The following is a 19,385-nucleotide window of genomic DNA, read 5'->3' on the forward strand; positions in this document are numbered from 1 at the left end:
CTAGAGAATATAATACGTACAAGCATAACGCATACAGGGCAAAGTGCCGCATGCGGCCGCAACAATACATGTACAGAACAGAACACAGAAATCTCCAGTTCATCGGACCTCAGAGGGTCACGGGGTATATAGGTACAAAGGAGAAAAAGAATTTCACGGGATAACCTCGACACTGGGGTTGTAGCTGAATGCCGTTTTTTGGGGGGCGTCTACACAGCAATCCTACTGCTCTGTAGTGCCTCCCATTCCCGAGACCCTACAACCTGGACATCACAGCCGAGTGCTGATCCAGTCTTTATCTTGCCATCTGGCCCAGGGAGCCGTATCCGCAGCTGCGCAGCTGGGTTCCGAAGAAGGCCCTTGCCGGCATCGGGCGTGCGTAGCATCGATGATTTTCGAAGCACGGAGCGTTGCCAGGCATTCCAGGCAGCAAAGTCTTCCATCTGCTTAGCGGCGAGATATTGAGGGGTTGACTTGGCAGGCTTCCACGCGAGTTTGTCCTCGGGCAGTGTGCCGAAATCAAACATCTTGGACGCTGTGGCCATCTTGACGAGTTCGCCCAAGACATCCTTGCCTTCTGCGACGACGAGTGCTCTGCGTTGTTCTCTGGTACTTGTAGGTTTCTTGAGCGGCTCTGCCAGCCAGTCGTAATTCTGCTGTTCAGTCATTCGTGCCCGATGGTTGTCTTCTCGCAAGTATCGCACTGCTGATTGTAGGCCTTCAATGTTCTTCTTCAGGGCGTCCATCTCGCGAGCAGTTGCCACTGCCCGCTCTTGGCCGGCCTTCATGCCAGCCGCATCCGCACCATCTGCATAGGCTCGGCTGTCGCTTGCAATCTTCTTCCATTTGTCACGCTCGGATTCGAGGCCCTTGAGCTCTCGATCTTGTTTCTCGATGTCCTCTTTGAGAATGGTGACTTGTTCACCGGACGCCTCGAGTTGCTTCTGGAGACTGCTAATGCGTTCAACATTGGTCTGAGCATCGCGCATGCGTGACTCGAGTGTATCGATCTTGAGAACAGCAGTGCTGAGGTGCTCATCTCGCTGAGCAATTGTTCTCCGAGCTTCGTTGTGTTCTTCCCTAAGGCGCCGCAGCTCTTCTTCGGCGTCGGCAGGTACTGTCTTGAGCACCTTGAGCTCTTGAGACCGCAGTTTCCACGGCGCTGGGTGAACGTCAAACTCTTCCGTCTGGTCGAGGTCGGTTGCCAGAGCAGCCACATCGTTGATCTGACCAGTCACTATGCGCAGCTTGGAAAAGTACGCAGAGAACATTTCGGATTCGGAGGCAGAGGTAGCCTCCAATACAGCTTGGTGAACGGCGCTCTGAATCTCGCCGTACGTGAACGGCTCCACCCGCCCTTCATCTTGGGTAAGCAGCAAGTGGACGCGGTTGCCAATAGCTCGGGCTATGTTTGCCAGCTCTCGGCTGTTATGCTCGCATTGCTCAAAAACCGGTTTCGTATCCGGGAGTAGTGAGAGCGAGCGGGTCTTCAAATCCTCCAAGGCACGAACCGCTTTACCAGCAATGACCTTGGTGCTTCTTGTTTGTGTAATGACCATGTCAAACTTTTTCGCAAAGAGCTGGCTCATCTCATCCTCTTCAGCCTCAGAAGGAATGGCGCGCTGAACCATGGCTCTTGTTGCATTGAAGGCTATTGCAGCCGAGTCGAGGTGGCTTTGCACAACTAAAGACGACATGTATACATAGTCTGCAAAATTGGGAAGGCCATTGGAGATATGCAACTCTGCCAAATGTGACATGAGGGCAATTGTTCGCTGCAGCTCTTCGGCACACTTCTTTTCCTTGAGATCATCACGACGAAGACCATCAATCCAGCTGTTCAACGCGCGCTCAACGGGCTCGAGCTCGAGCAAGGAGTTCTGATATGCCGAGAACTGCTCAGTGGTGCAGTGACTAATGTCGTTGATGAAGCGATCACACACTGCCGCCACCCACACGAGCTTGTCCACTGCGTCACATCCAGCAAGTAAGTCATCTTCGTGGCCGGGTTGGGGTTGCCCATTGATACGCTCTTTGATAAGTCCATTGACGAGATTTGCCTTGAATGCCAATCTTCGGAACCGAAGCAGTGCAAGAACCGAATCCTGGTCTTCACGGTACGTGTCGGGGAGGAATAGCTTGATCATCTCGAGATGTTGCTCTGCTTCCTGGGCATCGAGGTGGCGAAGCTCCAAATCGATTGTCTTGACTTGTGCCTTCGCGACGGAAATCTGGAGCTTCATGTTCAAATCCATCATGGCTCTTGAGCGATCATTCAGTTTCTCCGATTCGCCTTCGGTCACCGCCTGTGAGGCTCTCATGTCATCCAAATCAGCCTGCAAGCTTTCCACAAGTTCTCGGAATCGTAATATCGTGTGCGCCCTATCGTCAAGCTCCCCTTGTTGTCTTCCAGCCCTTTGCACTTGTTCCGAAATGATGGTGTCTCTAATGTCCAACTCTTCCTGCATCTGCTTCTCCAACTGCACATGATTAGCTTCTAATTCATCGTCAATCTCCTTGAGAGTCTCAAGCTCTGTGATCTCGAGTTTGAGCTTTTCTATCATTGAAGACATATCCATGTTTTGCTCAGACAATTCTTCAATCATACTTTGGGCCCCAAGAGCGTCGTTAAGTTGTTCCTTAAGCTGTTCAACGACCTGTTCAGATCGGACCAGTTTCTCCTTAGTCAAATCGTGCTGTTCCTTGACTGGCCCAAGCTCCTTGATATCTTCCTCGAGCCCAGCGATCTGATCCCGCAGTTCCTTCTCTTGGTCTTGAGTTATATCGCGTAACCTTATCAAGGCCTCGCGCAGCCGCTCATTGGTGCTTTCCATCTGCATCCAGCCAGCGCTGGCGCGTTCTTCCGGTGACATTCCTTTGCAATAATCAGAGTTCTCGGCTTCAAGAAGGTCAACCTTGAGCTCCAGCTCTTCTGTTTTCAGTTTCAGCGCCTCTACCTGCGACTGCGAGTCTTCAAGATCCAACTCGGCGATCTGCCGGTTGACTACTGACAGTTCAAGCTCGGCCTCGAGATCTGCTTGCTCCTTTTCAATTGATATAAATCTGGCTTCCGCTTCCTTCATCTGTTTTCGCAGCTCAGCGTTCTCTTGTTGCTGGGGTTGGTATTTTTGTTGGAGCTTCTGGATGATGCCTTCAAACTTGTCTCGTTCACCTTGAACCCTATCCAGTTGGTTTAGTTTGTCCCTGTCCTCGAGGCGCTTACGTTCAAGCACTTTGAGCTTCGCTTTCAAATCCTCATTTTCGCGATTCAAAGCGGAATTCGGAGCAGATCTTTGGGTTGTGACAGCTGCAGTTGTTCGTTTCGACAGTGGAGGCGTAGACGACGTTCCAGGAGACGTAGCAGCGGCAATTTTTTCCAGAGCTTTTGCCCTCCCTGCCACTGGACTCGTAGGCTGCGGTGAGAGAATCTCCCCATCACTCTTAATGGGAGAACCTGGACCAGCATCATCGGCTGAGCCACTATCACGCCCCGCTTGTGAATCGGTCGACGGCCGACGGCCAGAGTCTGGTCGTGAAACAGTGCGCATAGATTGGGGGGGACGAGCTCCGCTGGCAGACCTTGCATGAACTCCGCCGGCGCGGGCTGTTGTCGAAGATATTGACGATACTCGTGCTGTCCGCGAAGCAGGGACGGCCGGCGGTCCCATCGGAGTTCGCTGTCCACTAGCGGATGTTCTTGCTCTGGCGGCTCCAACCGCAGATGCTGATGGAACTCGTGCATTTGACGGCGTGCCTGTTCGAGAAGCAGAGGCACTGGATGCGGCGCTGAGCTGCTTTGTTGGAGACTTTGCGGGAGACTACACCATGGCTGTTAGCGAGGTCGAACGTCGGAATTGGGGCTCCTATCCGCACCCTCACAAGACTAGTAGGACGAGACTTGGGAACTGGACTGGGACTGGGAGCGTTCAAGCTCCTCCGCTTGGCTAGCGCAACATCGCCGCTGGGAGCAGCCTTCACTGATGCCGGATGAAAGCTGCTCGGGCGCGCTGGTTTGCGGCCAACGGGCTTGGTACTTGGGGCCTGTGCAATAATTGTCGCCATCATAGGCTTGACAAACATGCCGTAGCCCGCGGGGCAATCAAAGTACCTGACTCCCTGAACGCTGCCATCATTCTTTCCAGTCTTGTCCTCAAGTTCAACGCCAATCCACTCCCCAACCTGGAAGTTGGTCTGGCCGGCAAATCGAACCGTAGCCTTGCGACCGTCGCTCAGCTGGACTATCTGGCCAGGCTTAAAGTCCGGCATTATGAATGAGAAGATAGGCGTAGGAGCATTGTGGTGCCAAAGCCCGCGGAGTTGGAACGCTGGTGGTAATGGCGATGGTGGTGGCGACGACTTGAAGCTGTCGATACTATCAATATGTCGCCAGGGGTTGATGGCCACATGCAGTGTGCAGAAGTGGCACCGAGTCTGGTGGAACAAAACAGGCTGGCTGCACATGGCAACTGTGGGGGACGCGTCTGTAAGAGTAGACGCGCCACACCAGGCGTTTTTTAGTGGCTGCAAGCCCACAGAGTCGCTGTTGCTGTTTAAGTGGCTCCGCCTGCCTTTCATCTGCAGTGCTGCCTCACATTTGAGGCTTCCATGATTGTTCCTGGCTTGGCCCGCCATCTGAAACCACGCGCGTTCATCAACCCGTTCTGGGCCACACAATCATTCGTTGATGACATCTGGCACAGTGGCGTTCAAGCGCCTCGACCGACCAGCGAGTTTACCAAGTCAAGACGCAGCCTGGGCCGTGTCGCTGTGTATTTACTTACACGCATCTACGTTCGCAATTCGACAGATGGCACAATGACCGGTTGGACGGCACCCCAAAACGAGTCCTCAATTACTACAACTGTCTGGTGCAAGACAACCATGTGCCCGCAAGGTGCTTGCACAAGCAATCTTCCTTCTCCTCATGTCCACATGCCCATGGATGGCCCATGGATGGCATTCAATCCTCAGCTCTCTTGGCTTCTTGACGCCATTACACAACCGCCATTTTTCTCTTCATAATATGGTGGCGCTCCTTCCGACGACAACACCGACGGATCAAACTGAATCATGTCTCCAGCTCTCACAGACTCAGTCTCGGGAGAAGGCCTCCCTCATCCATTCCATCACCTCAAAGGCCATCCTGCGCTCTGTTGCTTCATCCAAGCCTTGCCCGGTCAATACTCTTACAGAGATCAGTCCCATATTTCTCGAGATGTCGACAACGCCTGGCTTAGCAGCATCGTCCTGACTTTCTTGTATATGCACAACCAGATCAGGATTGGCAGTTCCCCGCCAAAGACTGGCCGTCCATTGCCAATGGTCTACAGGGCTGTATCTGTCCGACATGGTCATGGCAGAAGCATACTTGTCTGAAATGGTCAGACTGAAACCACCCTTCACCAAAGCAACCGGCATTTTTGGCGCAGCCGTTGGACGTCTCCCATCATCTGGCGGAGTGCATACCTCAGTCGACGGAGCTTGCACCACCTTTGAATCCTTTTCCTGGTCTTGGTCTTGAATAGTGCCTCCAGCACGTCCGCCTGTGACGTGATAGGCAATCTGCTTTGACTTTTGCCGCCAAGATAAAATGGTATCAAAGTATTCTGAGAGCAGACTGTCCACGGCAGCACCATCATTCCCTTGATCAGTTTCAGCAGAGGTCTTAGTCGATCTCCCTTCCGCCAGACCAGCTTCATTTGACCATACTTTAAGGGCCACATCTCCGCCTGCCGCCAAGGCTTTCTCTATAGACACACCAACCTCATCAAGAAGCCCTTTGCTTGCGTTGCCTTCAACGGCGATGAACACCCCTCGCTTGTCACGGTGTGGCCCATGCTGACCTTCTGGAGGCAACACCCGTGTAATGGTGGACAAAATGCCTAGCTTCTGGCTCAAGTTTGGTTTCTTCATCGCCATTGTCTCTTGGCTGATCGAGTGTGGCTTCCTCGTCGGTGAGACATTTAATCTCGCTGACGGTATGTCTGCATGCCTACTTTCCACCCCTGGCGACCTCGAAGGCGAGGGAGGAATTGATGTTTGAAGGGGCGGCAACCGCAGAGATTCGTCAAAGCCACTGTGTCGACGACCCAGAGGCTCCTTGTCCATTGACCACGGCGAGGACCCTGGAGGCCGCAGAGGCGGTGGCATAGGACCGCTCTGTGACCTCGGAAGGCTGGCCAGGTCTGGCAATGTCGTCCCGACGTAATGCCTCGCCCGGCCAGTAGTGCCCTCCGGCAGTGTGCGGCTCAAATCTGGGGGTGCAGGTGGTCTGGTAGTGTATGCCCCGGCTGTTCCAGCGATGACATGGTACCCGCCTACACCATTCGCACGTCGCCGTTTGATCTCAGGAGAACTCGGCTCACTTTTTTCAACGTCCCGAACAGGCGGCAGCTGGTGGGTGAACGGCAGCCCACTGGTCGGGGATTGCTCAAAGCTCGATCGACGAGACAAGGCAGCCGTGTCTGGCCGCCTTAACCCTGGCTGAGGCTGGGACGCCAGTGTGAAATTTCCAGCTGGTGAGGTTGAATATGGCGTCGAAGGTGTCCTTGGTGTTGAAATGGAACGGCCATGGCATTTCGGGCATCGACCATGCTCATCCGATGGTGATGTGCTCGTCCAGGTGCTTTGATTCTTGGCACTCCTTCGAGGCTGGTATCGGTAATTTGGATACTGATGCTGGTGGCGCTGCTTCTCCTCTTCAGCCAGCTTCTTCCAGTTGTCCTTGACATCTTCACTTTCGTGTTTCCACTTGTCTCCAATAATTTTGGATATTTCTGGATTCGAAAGCTTGGGGTTTTCGGCGGTGACTTGTGACTGATGGTGTTGGCGATACAAAATGAATGCTGAAACGGAACAAGTTAGTTAGCCATCACACAGCTTTCATTGCGGGAGCAGAAGTCGTCAAACACAAGTGTCTATTGTTGACTTATCCCGTGATAACATTGCTTCTCAGGATACTCCCCAGCAAGCCTCCCGAAGCGCCAGGGAGAGCCTAAGAAATCTGTGGCAAAATGTGACTGCTTGCAAGTTCACTCACCATTTCTTGGTCTGGGTATCTTGGGTGCCGGGGTACACAGACATATTATATCGCGGGGGCCATCTTGACTAGAAGCACCAACATTGAGTGGCTCAAACATGCCGTGGTTGGCATCCGCAGTGTTGATGGCCGACGCCCTTTTTCTCCCCGAGCCCGACCTAAAGGGGCTAGGAGATTGTCTCCCGTCTGATGCCAGTGTAAAGCCTCCGCTATTTCTGAAGGGCCTCTGGAGACTTATGTGAGGATGAAGAGAAGCACTCACGGTTTCCATATCTCGAGTAGCGAAAGACAGTACTTCGGTCATGGTGCGGCGAATGGGGGCAAACGACGGTGAGAAAAAGGGGGGGGTGCAAGGATGCTCACCCAGTTGCGTCCCAGCTTACACCAAACCCCGAGCTGTGAGGTTTTTTCGGGGTCGTGATGTAATTCACGGAGGTGAAAGATGAAAATATGAGCAAACGGCCAAGACGCAGAGCCAGGACGTCTAGGGATAATAAAGAATGGGGAGGGAGCATACTCGAAATTCGGAGTGGTGGGAAAGGCTGTTGCCAGAGAGAATATTCGCTGGTATTCTTGCACTCTGGACGAGCGTCAGGCCTACCACAGTTGACAATGAGAACTGGCTCGCCGACAACCCGCCTTTGGATAAGCTCAAGGCTGGCTGGCTTTGGCCGCCATTATCTGGCTCGACAGCGAAGCAGTCTGAGCCAGTGGGAACTCGTACATGTCTCGGGAGACCGCCAATGTGGATTTGGCAGCCAGCCCCGGTTGTGCCAGAAGGTTTCGATCGTCTGTCAGATCGGATCCAGGCAGAGCTTATTCCTTTGTCCGGCCAGCAGAACCCTACAAACATCTACGGAACCCCCGTGCTAGACTGTCGGCACTTCATCCATCGTTCTTGCTCTTCGTTTTAGGATTCTACCAAGAAACCGGTAACGGAAAGGTACCAGGGACTATCAACGGTTATGAACAAGCTCCCAGCACCGAGGATAATCAAGAAAAGACACACCTACATGCTTTCGTCTTGTCATATCGGCTGTAACGGCGAAGTCCCAGCATGCTTGACATCCTAGCACGGCCTGCCTGCCCAAGAGGTCTCTCTCTCGCCTCTCTCTCTCTCTCTCGGCTCTAGGTGTGTGTGTTGAATCAGAGGCTTTCACTACGCCATCCACAGTTGCCGCCGTGTGGCTTTCTGGACATGAAGACCTCCTCCACCCCGTACCCGCCCCAACCTCACCCAAGGGCGACAATGACCAAGCCCAGTACCCCCCACAGGAATGTAAGTTAGATGGCGTCTGGAATGCCCAATGCCTGAGACAAAGACGACGGGCCATCCGAACTCGGCTCAACATATTCCTGCACGTGATACTGAATCTGCGCCAACTCTGGACGATCCAACTCTGCAAGTGTGGCCCCCGGTCACTCGTGGAAGGTTGGAAGGTTGGGGCTGCGTGGAGATGGTGTGATGATGATGCGGATGTGTGTATGAGGTGTGTCTGGTGCTTTGGGGGGCCACCAAGCAGGCACCCAAGCTGGTGGTGGTCCATCTTACACAGTCCCCTGGATGTCTCGGCCTCGCAGGCAACGTCGTAGACGATGCCTCGCAGAAGAATGGTCTGCAATGCCATTACTCAGGAAGAAGCTGGGAGCCAATGAATCCATATTCAACAAGATGGGGGCCAGCAAGTCTCGTAGCATTTTGATCCTGTCTTGCATGGCTTGTGCCTGGGTCACTTGTTGCCTGCACACCTGTAACGAGACGTTTATTCCTTGATTTTTTTTTCATCATCCCCTCCGCCCTTCTCGTGTTCTCCAATACGTACACTTCTTTCTTAGTAGTCATTCCTTGCTACCTATAAAAACCAGCAGTAACAATGGGGCAAAGATAACAAGCGTGATGTGAAAGGTGACAGAAAACAAAAAGCCAAAATCAAGCCCTATCCCGGCGCCATCTCTCCATCTCCAGTAGTTAACACAAAAAGTAAAATCCAGTTCGTTTTGACTTTCCCCTCTAAAAATCTAGACAACACGGCAACGAGCAGCGGCTATTGGATGCAACTCCAACTGACTGAAGGAAGAGAAAAAAAAAATTTGAACCTCAACAAAAATTTACACTACGAGATGTAGTCACGTCCAGCTTCGCTGCTCAATAGCGAAGCGCTACGGCGAGCGTCGAGGAACAGGTCTTCGCACTCGCCAACGTCTTGGACGTCAATCTGGGAGCGGCCGTTGGCTTTTGCAAGAATGCTGTTGTGTTGTTTTGTCAGCGACAATGTCTCAGACACAAGTCCACGCCCGCCGAGGAAACGATCCCGACGGACCACTCACGTCCTCGCCCCATGTACCACTCGGCACTAGAGCATCTCGGCCGGAGGGGGGAAGAGAGAAACAAGAGGGAAGGAAGAAAGCGGCTGCCTAAGCAGGGGTTCTTCACGAAACAAGAAGAAAAAAAGAAAAACAAAGGAGTACAAGCAAAAAAGAAAAAAAAGGGCCAAGCTGCATACCTTGCCGGGGTCAGTAACTGCAAGCAATACCGAAGGCTAATGCGCACGCCATGGTCCGAGATCTTGTCTATAGCCGCATCCGTGATGGCGACGCCCTCGGTGGAGGCTCGTATCCGCACAATCTGCTTGATCTCGTCGGCTTGATAAGGGGCGGTGGGAATAATGAGCAGCCGCGCGAGAAAGTCGGTTGGAATGCCGTGGGCAGCGACAATGTCGTCAGTGCCTCTTATTGTGCACATTCCGCGATTTGACGCCAGGACCACAATCGGCGCAATCGGCGATTCCAGAGCCCGGTTGAGGTAGGTGAAGCATTCTACGTCAAGCATGTGCGCCTACGGACGATGCGGGTTAGTATTTGTCAATGGAGGGGGGTGGGGAGGGGGTTCATTATTCTCCCCCATGGTCGCCCTTGAGGTTGTTCCAGAAAAAGTGAAACATGGGAACTAGGAGAGAATGGAGGAGCCAGGGACGAGAATGGAATTGTGCCGACTTACTTCGTCAATGAAGAGCACGCCCGGAACGAGTTCAGCCACGCCTTGGTCGATGTACTTGCTGACCACTTTGTTGATTTCGGCGCGTAGTTTCTCCGTAATCTCAGTCATTTTGGGCTTCATGAGCTGGCCCATCATGCTCATGATGTCCTGACCGCCTTGCGGTCTGGCGTTGGCCACGTCCAGGTCGTGTAGGGTCACGTCCTGCACGATTTCCTTCTTCTTGTGCACCTCGCCCTTGGGGATGGGCACGTACTCCTCGGCCTCGAGGTCAAACTCGGTCGCATAGGCGTCCGACCTGCCCACCCGCTTGCAGGCGCCCGTGTTGGCCTCGATGTAGATGACGTCGCCGACCGTCACCCTCTCCTTCTGGATCGCCTCGTAGATGCTGGGGTCGAGGCGGAGCTTCTTCTGCCCCTTGGCGCTCTTGAGCCCGATGAGCAGCGTGCTAATGGTCTTGCCGTAGCCGCCCAGCGGGTTCTCGGCCTCCTCCGGCGTGAGCTCCGTGACCTCGCCCTCGTAGACCTCCTTGGTCTCCCTGACCTTGAGGCCGATTGCCCTCCGGAAGTTCTCCATGAGCACCTCCGTCTTCTTGACTTCGGTCGAGTAGATTTCGCTGCCGACAATGGGGCAGAACGGGATCTTGGTTCCCAACTCCTGGCTGACGGCGAGCGCGAGCGCCGTCTTTCCCGTGCCAGGTCCTCCCGCGAGAAGCACCCCTCTGCCCGCCATCTTGTGAGACCGAATCAGATCGACCACGACGCCGCACGACTGTTGACAGAAGAAGAAGAAGAAGAAGACACGTTAGCAAGCCCCATCACCGGCCCTTCAAACAAGAGCGTGTAAAAAAAGGAGTGTGTCATCAGTACCTCTCGGGCTGGAACTTGGCCTACAAATCCGGCCGCATTCTTCTCCGCAAACCCATCAGACTTCAGCCCAAGTCCCCTGATATGTGTATGAGCTGCTGTGCGGTTGTCCCGCTTGTTGCCCTTGACTTCGCTGATCTGGACCATTTTGGCGGTTTGGCGATTACCGATGCCCAGGGAACAACAGTCCTTCGTCGTCGATTGAAAAAACGAAAATGCCGTTTTACCCGCGTTCGCTTTGGGGGAGCTTCTAAAAAGCTTTGTTCATGCTCCAGGGGGCGCGAAATCGATGGGGAACGTTGTCGATTCGTTGGTGTTTTGGTATTGCTTTTCCGATTTCGAATCTTTTTTTCCGCGCCCAGCCTTACAGCTCCCCGTTTGCTAGAGGCGTCGCGACGTGACTGCTAGTTTTACCATCACGTGACGTGGTCCCTGCGTGCGTAAAGTCACACTTACCCTGTATGCTGTAAGGCGTGCACAAATAGTACATCATTTGGCGACGCATGTGCTACTCCAACGTAGTTTGAGGTATATTCCCATCAGGTTTAACATTGTGCTGAAATCAAGTAATCACGTTTATGTTTTCTCATGGTTATATGTGGTAGTGGCGGACGGGAAACGGAGTAGAATAGAACTCGGTATGTTTCATCTACACTGCAATTCGTGTATTCTAACGTGCGGGCAGGACGTATGCGGCTTGCCTATCTAATTCTCTCGAGATTCACACTTTCGGTATGCCCAGCAACACCAACGAGCATGGGCGACCCTTCAGCCTCACCAGACAGATTGCTTTGCCTCTCCACATCCTCGGCCTTTGGCGGTGCAGGTGCCCTCTTCATAAAGATGACGCCGACAGCACTGCCCAGGATGAGCGTGCATCCGGCAAAGCTCATCAACCCCATGCGCCGGCCAAATATCCAGCGATCAAAGCTTGCAGCAAACAGCATATGCGTGTAGATCATGGCATTCGCCCGGTTCGACTTGTCGGCGGCCAGGCCCGCCGTCAAAAGATACTGCATGACGAAGCCGAGCCCGCCCAGTGACAGCAGAAGCAGCCACTGCTTCAGGCTCGTCGGCGCAATCCACCGCAGAGAAGGCTGCCCGATGTCCAGGACGGGGCCAAGCCCCAGCGCCGTGACGCATATAATGGTGCAAATCACAGCAAAGGCGTTTACAGAAATCAGGGGGTGCGCCCGCTTCCCAATGGCCCGGAGAGTCGTGAAGGCGCCAGCGGCACCAAGGACGCCGATCAGGGCCACTCCGACAGCCAGCAGTCGTTCTCGGGGCGTGGTTTCGTGATCAGCGCCGGGGATGGAGGAGGCACGACGGGCTCGCCCGGAGCTGGAGCTGGCTGCGTCGGCCGTCGTCGCAAACAAAGCCGCGGGCTGGGCGATGAGGACGACACCCATGAGGGCCACGAGCGTGGCGAGCTGCTCGAGCCGCGTGAAGGGTTCCTTGAGGAGGAAGTAGCACACGAATCCTGCGACGCCGGGGGCCAGGAACGTGATGACGGTTGCGTCGGCCAGCGGGAGGTACATCATGGACCACCACATGCCAAAGATACCAAAGAAGCCTGTGCATCCGCGCACCAGGAGGAGCCACCGGATCCCCTTCTTGCCAAATGGGTAGTCCGGTATGCTCACCCACCACATGTACGCCAGGCAGCAGATGGATGTGACGGCCTGGCGAACGAGGAGCATCTGCACGGGGTGCATGCCCTCGCCCTCTAGCTCCAGGAACCTGGCGCTTAGATTCATCGTGGCGCCGAATAGCTGCGACAGGGCAACGAGTATAGCTGGCTTGTTTGCTGTCCAGAATCTCTTCAGCGGTGATGATTTCATGCCCGCAGTAACGTGTATACCGCCCGGCGGGTGATATGGTCCATGTGGAATCGGTGACAGTCGGCCGCCGGGGGCCGGACTTATAGAGAGGCTCCGGAGGGTTTCTGCCTCGGCGACCTGAGATTTGTCACCTCGTCCATGAGGTGATTGGACATGTCGAAATCCGCGCTGTGATGTTGCGTGCCCGGTGTTTTTCTTTGCTGTGAGCCGGCCGGTCCGGTCATCCGTTGCTTCACGCGGAGCGGTCAATGATAGTCCCTGGTCCATGATCCATTTACGTGAGGCGGGGTTGACAAATTGTCGATGAATGGGGGAGTTGGCTACCGGCAGCCAGGATTTTTCTGTTTTCAATAGTGGGTTGACCAAATAAAAGACGAAAACGCTTCCCAAAACTAGCCCTCTCTGAAGCCATTTGAATCCCCAACAGTTGTGGCCGTGGAGAAGAAGAGGAGAAAAAGTGGCAGTTTGTAACTACATGGAGTTGTCCCATGCAGGTCAGCACTCGAATGGGCGGCAATGGTCTGGTGCAAAGTAACTTGGTTCCGTCATCGCCTTTACCCAAAATCTTGTCCAGGATACAGCGAGTCACAGTAACGCAATTCCAAAGATCGGGCGCCCGTCAACCCAAAATGTGGAGTTAAAGCAGCCGTACAGAGATCCGTCGAAGGAAACGACTGGGTATCAGGGCCTGGTAACGCCGCCACAACCAGTCGGGGGCGAGGGCTCGGGAATAATCCGCGCCCGTGTTGGCTAATAAGGAAGGCCGGAGAAGGATGGGATTTCTTAGTGAACGCCCGTCTGTTGTTAGTTGCATGTTTGGTCTGGTTGTAAGTGGCGGTTGGTTGGGGATGGAGTATTTGGAGCCCGATATCGCATTAACAAGGTTGGTTGCCTTGGTCGGGATCGGAGGCGGGGCTCCAGGTCGTTGAACAGGGATCTCTGGCGGCCCATTGCTAATCTGCCCAAGATGGTGTCATGTAGAGTTGTGCGTCGCCGCTTGGGTGTTTTGTGAGTTGAAGCATTTATGCGTGGTGTTGAGACATGATTCCTTCACACATGGACAAAAGATGCTTCGCAGCAAAAAGGACGTATCGATTCAAAGTCTAAAGTCTAATGTGCCCCCGAGTGGGAGTAGCCCCAAAAAGCTAGTGATTGCGGCCACACTGGCCCATTTAGGAAGTAGTCATCGTGACCATCAACTTGTACGAATTACGTAGAACCAATCTGATCCTATATACCCACGCGCGCGGCCCTTGGCTTTGGTGACAGTGCGACTGTCGCAAGGCATGTCCTATGATGAGCTATTGAAAATCTGATATGTCGAATAAAAATTCCAACGAGCCATCTTGTCTTAGCTGACGTGGTTAGTGACAGTCATCAAAACACCCTTTGCGCCTCCTAGTAGTAGTTTTGGCCCGAGAAGTGTAACAGATGGAAACTTGGTATCATTAAAATAAAGACTCTCGTGTCCACATTCAGTCCACGAAATGCCATGACTGCATAAACTCCGGTCCGCCATCCCATCGCTCGTCCCAAACAAGTACCTCGATGCAATATAATCCAGCAACGCCGTCGATGCCGCTAACCCTTGACGCCAAATTTTATGCCAAAACCCCAACCTTCTGTCCAACAGGACAATCACTTCTTCTTCCCCAAAGCATCCATCTCGGCCTCGGCATCATCGTCGGCCTCGCCCAGCTCCTCCTCTGCTCTGTTCCCCTTCCCTGCTCCTCCTGCGCCGGTAACATCCTCCTTCTCTCTCCTCCTCTCCTCCTCGGCCGCATCCTTCATTATCTCATCTTCACCGTCCCTCAGAATCTCACGCGCCTTCTTGATCTCCTTTTGCTTCTCAAACACCTCTTGCACCTTGCCCAAAAACGCAGGGTTCTTGCGGAACGCAAACTCAAAGTCCTCGTATTTGATCTTTTGACGGCCCGAGTAGTGCGCCGCGCGGGTGGCTTCAAAGGCGATGGACTGCATGAAGTCTGTGAGGATTTCATCCAGAACGCGAACTGTTTCGGGGAGAGGGTTTTTGACGTCGCCATGGGCGTAGAGGAGCTGGGCGACTGCGCGTGGGTTAGTTGCCGGGGGAGCAGACCCGGGAGAGGGCGTGAGAACTATCGACCAGGGAGATTACGCACGCTCGTTGTGGGAAAAATTCATCTTACCGACATTTTTGCCGGCTCGTGCTCGTGGTTCCATTTTGACGGTGGTTGTGCCGCTTCGCGGGGATGAGCGCTGAGTGAATGTGGTGACGGGATGGATATGGACGGCGACCGAGTAAGGCTTATTGTCGGCAGGCAAGTACGGAGTACAGCGTAGATTAATTCTGCCGTCCGCCGCACCACGGTCCGTAGACGGAAGTCAGATGCACTCGGCGAGAAGAAAAGAGGTAGTGAAGCTCTTGATCGTGTTGAGAGGAAGTGCAAGTATGAGCTTGGAGTACCACCGCGCATGTGCCGCCAAGGCACGGGTCGGCGAATCTTTGCTCCTCCCCACAATTGCGCCTCCTGGAACTACGTGGTAGTTACTACGACCGTAGGGAGCATACCAGGCTAAGAGGCCAACATTCAAATCCAATATCGCGGCCTCCGCAACCACCGCGATTTGCGCCTCCTTATCTTCGCCATCTCCTGTTTTATCTCTGTCGCTCAAGCTGCTGCAGCCATGGTAAATTCTTACCCCCCCGCGCTGCCTGTAGGAACTCCATCGAAACCTGACATTCTGTAGTCCGCACTCTTCAACTTCCGATCGCTCCTCCTCGTCCTCCTCCTCCTGATTTGCACGAGCGCATACGTCCACCACTTCACGCCTGGCATCATGGACAGAAACAAGAATGGGTATGGCGCAGTGCTCTTTTAGATCTGCATGGTTGATGCGCAATTGCGCCGATAAGACGAGGAACGAAAAACAGCTGACGCAAGCAGTGTCATGGGCATCTTCTGGAAATGCGCGAGAATAGGGGAGCGGCTTAGTCCGTACATAAGCATATGCTGCGTTCTCATGGCTGTGAGTAGAATTAGGGACTCCTGAGATGCCTTATCGCAGCGCCCCGACTTTCCTGGTTGCAGTCAAAGGGAACAACTAACGAATTACCTAGGCCTCCATACTCATGAACTAGATTGGATTGCTTGTTTACGATGATACATGGATTAGAAAACAACAGGGTCTTATTTTGGCGGAAGCTTGTTCGTTGCTTAGGAGTCTGGCGAATGCGGACATTTATATAGGGTTGAGAGGGTCATCGTGTGGAAAGCAACAGGCGCTAGAGAGGCAACTGGTATTCATCGCCCCACGCCAGCAAACTACTCGTGTGTCAAATATTGAACTGGTCCGAATGCAAAGGAATGCCATGGCCGGGATGACCGGAGCCCGAAATATTTTTCTTGGTGAAGCGTCTGATGCGGCATTCCCAGAGTCTGAGCATGTGGCGACCCTTGCAGTGAGAGGGATGCGACGAGGACGACAGTCGTGACGGGTTAGAATATAATTCGAATGATGCGGATGCTCGGGTGTGATTTGACTCTGTCGAATTTCGGGATTATTCCATCGAATATAATGACGAACCATGGCAAAGTTTAATCTGGACGCCTGTTCCGGACATCTGGACCGTTTTCGTATGATGGCCAAAGCGAAACCTAGGGAACTCCGGAAAACACTAGGCATGAGAGCCGTAATGCTGGCGAAAAATAACCACGATTAGCTTTTCAACTAATCGTTACCTTCCTAAACCCGAGTTTCCACGCATCACCGTGTCGAGCCTGGCCCGGCGTTGACGATGCCATGACGGTCGCCCGTTACCGTCACATACAAGTTTTGACTACCGAGTCACGATGGCTCCGAAACCGTAAACCCTACAGTTATTAATCGCAAGGCGTAGGCCGCTATTAACGAATGCCCGGAGACGGTCGGCTCACCCGACAGCCTGGAGAATGAGCAGAGTTTTAAACTATTGCCGCCGGCCGCCGGCCGCCCAGAAGCATGAATGACGCATGTCCGGGAATGCTCCATATTAACACGACTCGCAAGCGCATCAAGTACCGGTACATGGGACCACTTTCCGGAATCTTTTTACCTGCCCAACTCAGAGAGTAGTTAGTAGTACTCCGCCGTGTTGATGGACCTTTCGACGCACCTCCAGCTACTTAATGTATCGTTCCTTTCAACCCCTGAATTTGCGTCATGTCATTCGAGAAATCCCGAGATCCAGCGTACAGGGTTTGTTTAGCTTCCAGAATCCCATTCGAACGCGACCAGACACCTGACAGCGGAGTAGCGTCGCAGTGTGGAGGGTCGCTCTATATTTCGGTTAAATTGGCTGGCCCGTCGCATATTCTTGGGAGGGGGGGTAATCGCTGGGAACAATCATCACCAAGACAAGGGGCAGGAATGCTTTCCTGCGGAGGATTACCACACCAGGGCAACTGCGCCGACGCACACCGCCCCGGAGCATGATGTGAAGTCAATTTGTGCAATACTACTCCGTACAAAAGTACGTACATACATAGCCTGTAACCTTGCTATGCACAGTACATTACAATACTCCCTGCTCCGTACACACACTGCCTCGTATCCTGTGAAGCACGGGAAACTCCACGGCTTGAACGAATGCGGGTTGCCACCACAGCTGACAGGCAGGCTGAGTGGCTTTTGGCGGAAATACTGGACTCATAGCGTCTAAATACTCCGTACTAGTAGCTAAATTGACGGTTCCGGGGTTCCGGGTTGGCGAATCCAATGACACCAATGGCAAAACTCGACGCCAGTTACCCACACTTGGACCTGGAAAAGATAAAGATCACATGCGCCACGTGAGTCGCCCGGCCCGGCCCCAACTGGGGATTTCCAAGGAGAAAACGTGGCGAGGGTGGCTCCGAAGTACCTGGGAACAATGATGAGGCTCATGTGACAGGGAACACTAGTTGGTCCTGTTTCCGGGATTCAGGTAACACACAGGGAGTCCACGGGATCTCTGAACCGAAGCCTCGAACCATGTTCAGCTATGATTGCTGTGTCGTATCGCTGTATGTACTCCGTACTGTAGAGGAGTGCCCCCAGCTGTAGTCGCCATGAGCTTTGGCATTTCATCCTTGCTGTTGAACCCATCATTCATTTTTGAACCATAGCCCGACGGCTCTGTCAACGAATTCATTAATGAAGATGGGCGAGGCTTGCTAAAGGGTGATTCTGCCCAAGGAGGACATTGGGTGGCCATCTCGTTTGTTCGAGAAGGCAATTAGCGACATGACTTGTGGAGATCAATCCGGTAGTTTGTTATGCAAGAGTACTCAGCTGTGCTTGTCTCCAAGTTGGGCAGAGGGATCCCTGCGACGTGAAGGAGGGACTATGTACATTACATGCTCAAACGGTAGGACAACGGTCGGTTTGTTTCAGTAATCTTAGCCTCTGCGTATTGAAGGGTAAGCGAGGTCGACAGGGCCAGGCCTCGCGGCAGCCTATCGCAATATCAGTTTATGCAATGGATGTTTGATGATTCCAACGGATCATTAGCCCTGGACCAACAGACATGAACATCAACGAACAGGCCATAGAGGCTCATGGGAGAGCATTTCAAATTTCCCCACCAGCCACAGCCACTTCTACTACTACTTCAACTGCAATCTTGCTGAATGGCGGTGGCGTACTCCGTAAGAGGCACGGGCTTGTTGGGAGTGGAATTGTCGTCTTAGGCTTTTTTTGCCAACAGTCGAGTGTGTCCGACTGAAATAGGCAGCTGTGTACCGAGTAACAAAGCCAAGGCCATGTGTGTACGTTGCGAACGGATTGGCCTCAATAGCCACCGTAATTATCGCCCCTCAAGCCCGGCGCCGACCAGGTGGACACTCGTCGTAGTTGCTATATTTGTTAACATGGCGAAAAACCCCTCATGATGGCAAACCCCGGACGCAGTATTGAGTGGCAGGATGTACATAGCAAAATCGCGGACTAGTTATGAAATGTACATATCGAACGAAAGCCCCGACAAAGGGGCTGAGCTCTATGCCAGTAGCCTACTGAGCCCGATAGTTGCAGGCTATGAAACGTCGTCGAATGCGACACTAACAGGCGAAAATGTCAGAAGTGTGCATGTTTCCGGTTTCGGTTCAAGCTACGTACATAGTAGATTGTCCATGGCATCAGGCTAGCTGCGAAGGGCCAACCAACAACGTGAACTCGCCCATGGAGTATGCAGGCAGAATGCAGAGCAGCCCTGCTCTGCGGGAGGTTCCTCAAAGCTCGGCTCTGTGGTAGCCATTGAGACCCTGTTTTACTGACCCAAGCATCTTCACGATTCTTCGTTGGCTGCTTCTTGTTATGCTCGAAATGTGTGTTGTTGGTCTCTGCCAGCCAAGTGAGGGCCAGCACACCATTTGCCGCGGCACGAGGGCTTTCCTCCGCTCCGAGGCGGCTCAACTCAACCACGTATCGAGAAAGGAACGAAGAGGTATGTATGATGGACATTGATCAGTCAAGAGACAAACAAGCGGTTCCCTTGGCAAAGGTGGTGCCAACTTACGGCAACAGTATGAAAATGGTGAGACTGTCCCAGTAATGTGTCTCCACCATGTCAAGGGGCCGCAAGTTTAGTACGGTGCCCAACAGACGGTTGATGATCGAAAGCGAGTCTCACAATCGTTGGCTAA

General features: G+C 53.3%; 5 protein-coding genes across 5 annotated transcripts; all 5 read right to left on the minus strand.

The window, feature by feature from the left end:
• Positions 1-209: 209 nt before the first annotated feature.
• On the minus strand, positions 210-4,266 carry MAA_08863 (p150/dynactin-like protein; the record flags this gene model as incomplete). Its single annotated transcript, XM_007826861.2, has 2 exons — positions 210-3,818; positions 3,874-4,266. The coding sequence occupies 2 exons, from the start codon at positions 4,264-4,266 to the stop codon at positions 210-212; spliced, it is 4,002 nt and encodes a 1,333-aa protein (XP_007825052.2).
• Positions 4,267-5,091: 825 nt separating this feature from the next.
• MAA_10627 (Skp1 family protein) lies at positions 5,092-7,343 on the minus strand (the record flags this gene model as incomplete). The annotated part of the gene is made up of 2 exons (XM_011412345.1): positions 5,092-6,845; positions 7,040-7,343. The coding sequence occupies 2 exons, from the start codon at positions 7,341-7,343 to the stop codon at positions 5,092-5,094; spliced, it is 2,058 nt and encodes a 685-aa protein (XP_011410647.1).
• Positions 7,344-9,153: 1,810 nt separating this feature from the next.
• MAA_08862 (TBP-interacting protein) lies at positions 9,154-11,047 on the minus strand (the record flags this gene model as incomplete). The annotated part of the gene is made up of 4 exons (XM_007826860.1): positions 9,154-9,286; positions 9,544-9,875; positions 10,038-10,805; positions 10,904-11,047. 4 exons carry the CDS (start codon positions 11,045-11,047, stop codon positions 9,154-9,156), a joined length of 1,377 nt encoding a protein of 458 aa, XP_007825051.1.
• A 554-nt stretch (positions 11,048-11,601) lies between these two features.
• MAA_08861 (Drug/metabolite transporter) lies at positions 11,602-13,008 on the minus strand (the record flags this gene model as incomplete). The annotated part of the gene is made up of 1 exon (XM_007826859.1): positions 11,602-13,008. The coding sequence occupies one exon, from the start codon at positions 13,006-13,008 to the stop codon at positions 11,602-11,604; it is 1,407 nt and encodes a 468-aa protein (XP_007825050.1).
• A 1,371-nt stretch (positions 13,009-14,379) lies between these two features.
• On the minus strand, positions 14,380-14,943 carry MAA_08860 (transcription associated factor 19 kDa; the record flags this gene model as incomplete). Its single annotated transcript, XM_007826858.1, has 2 exons — positions 14,380-14,858; positions 14,910-14,943. 2 exons carry the CDS (start codon positions 14,941-14,943, stop codon positions 14,380-14,382), a joined length of 513 nt encoding a protein of 170 aa, XP_007825049.1.
• Positions 14,944-19,385: the final 4,442 nt, after the last annotated feature.

Source organism: Metarhizium robertsii (genome assembly GCF_000187425.2).
Source record: "Metarhizium robertsii ARSEF 23 chromosome Unknown MAA_Scf_1, whole genome shotgun sequence".
Taxonomy (NCBI): domain Eukaryota; kingdom Fungi; phylum Ascomycota; class Sordariomycetes; order Hypocreales; family Clavicipitaceae; genus Metarhizium; species Metarhizium robertsii.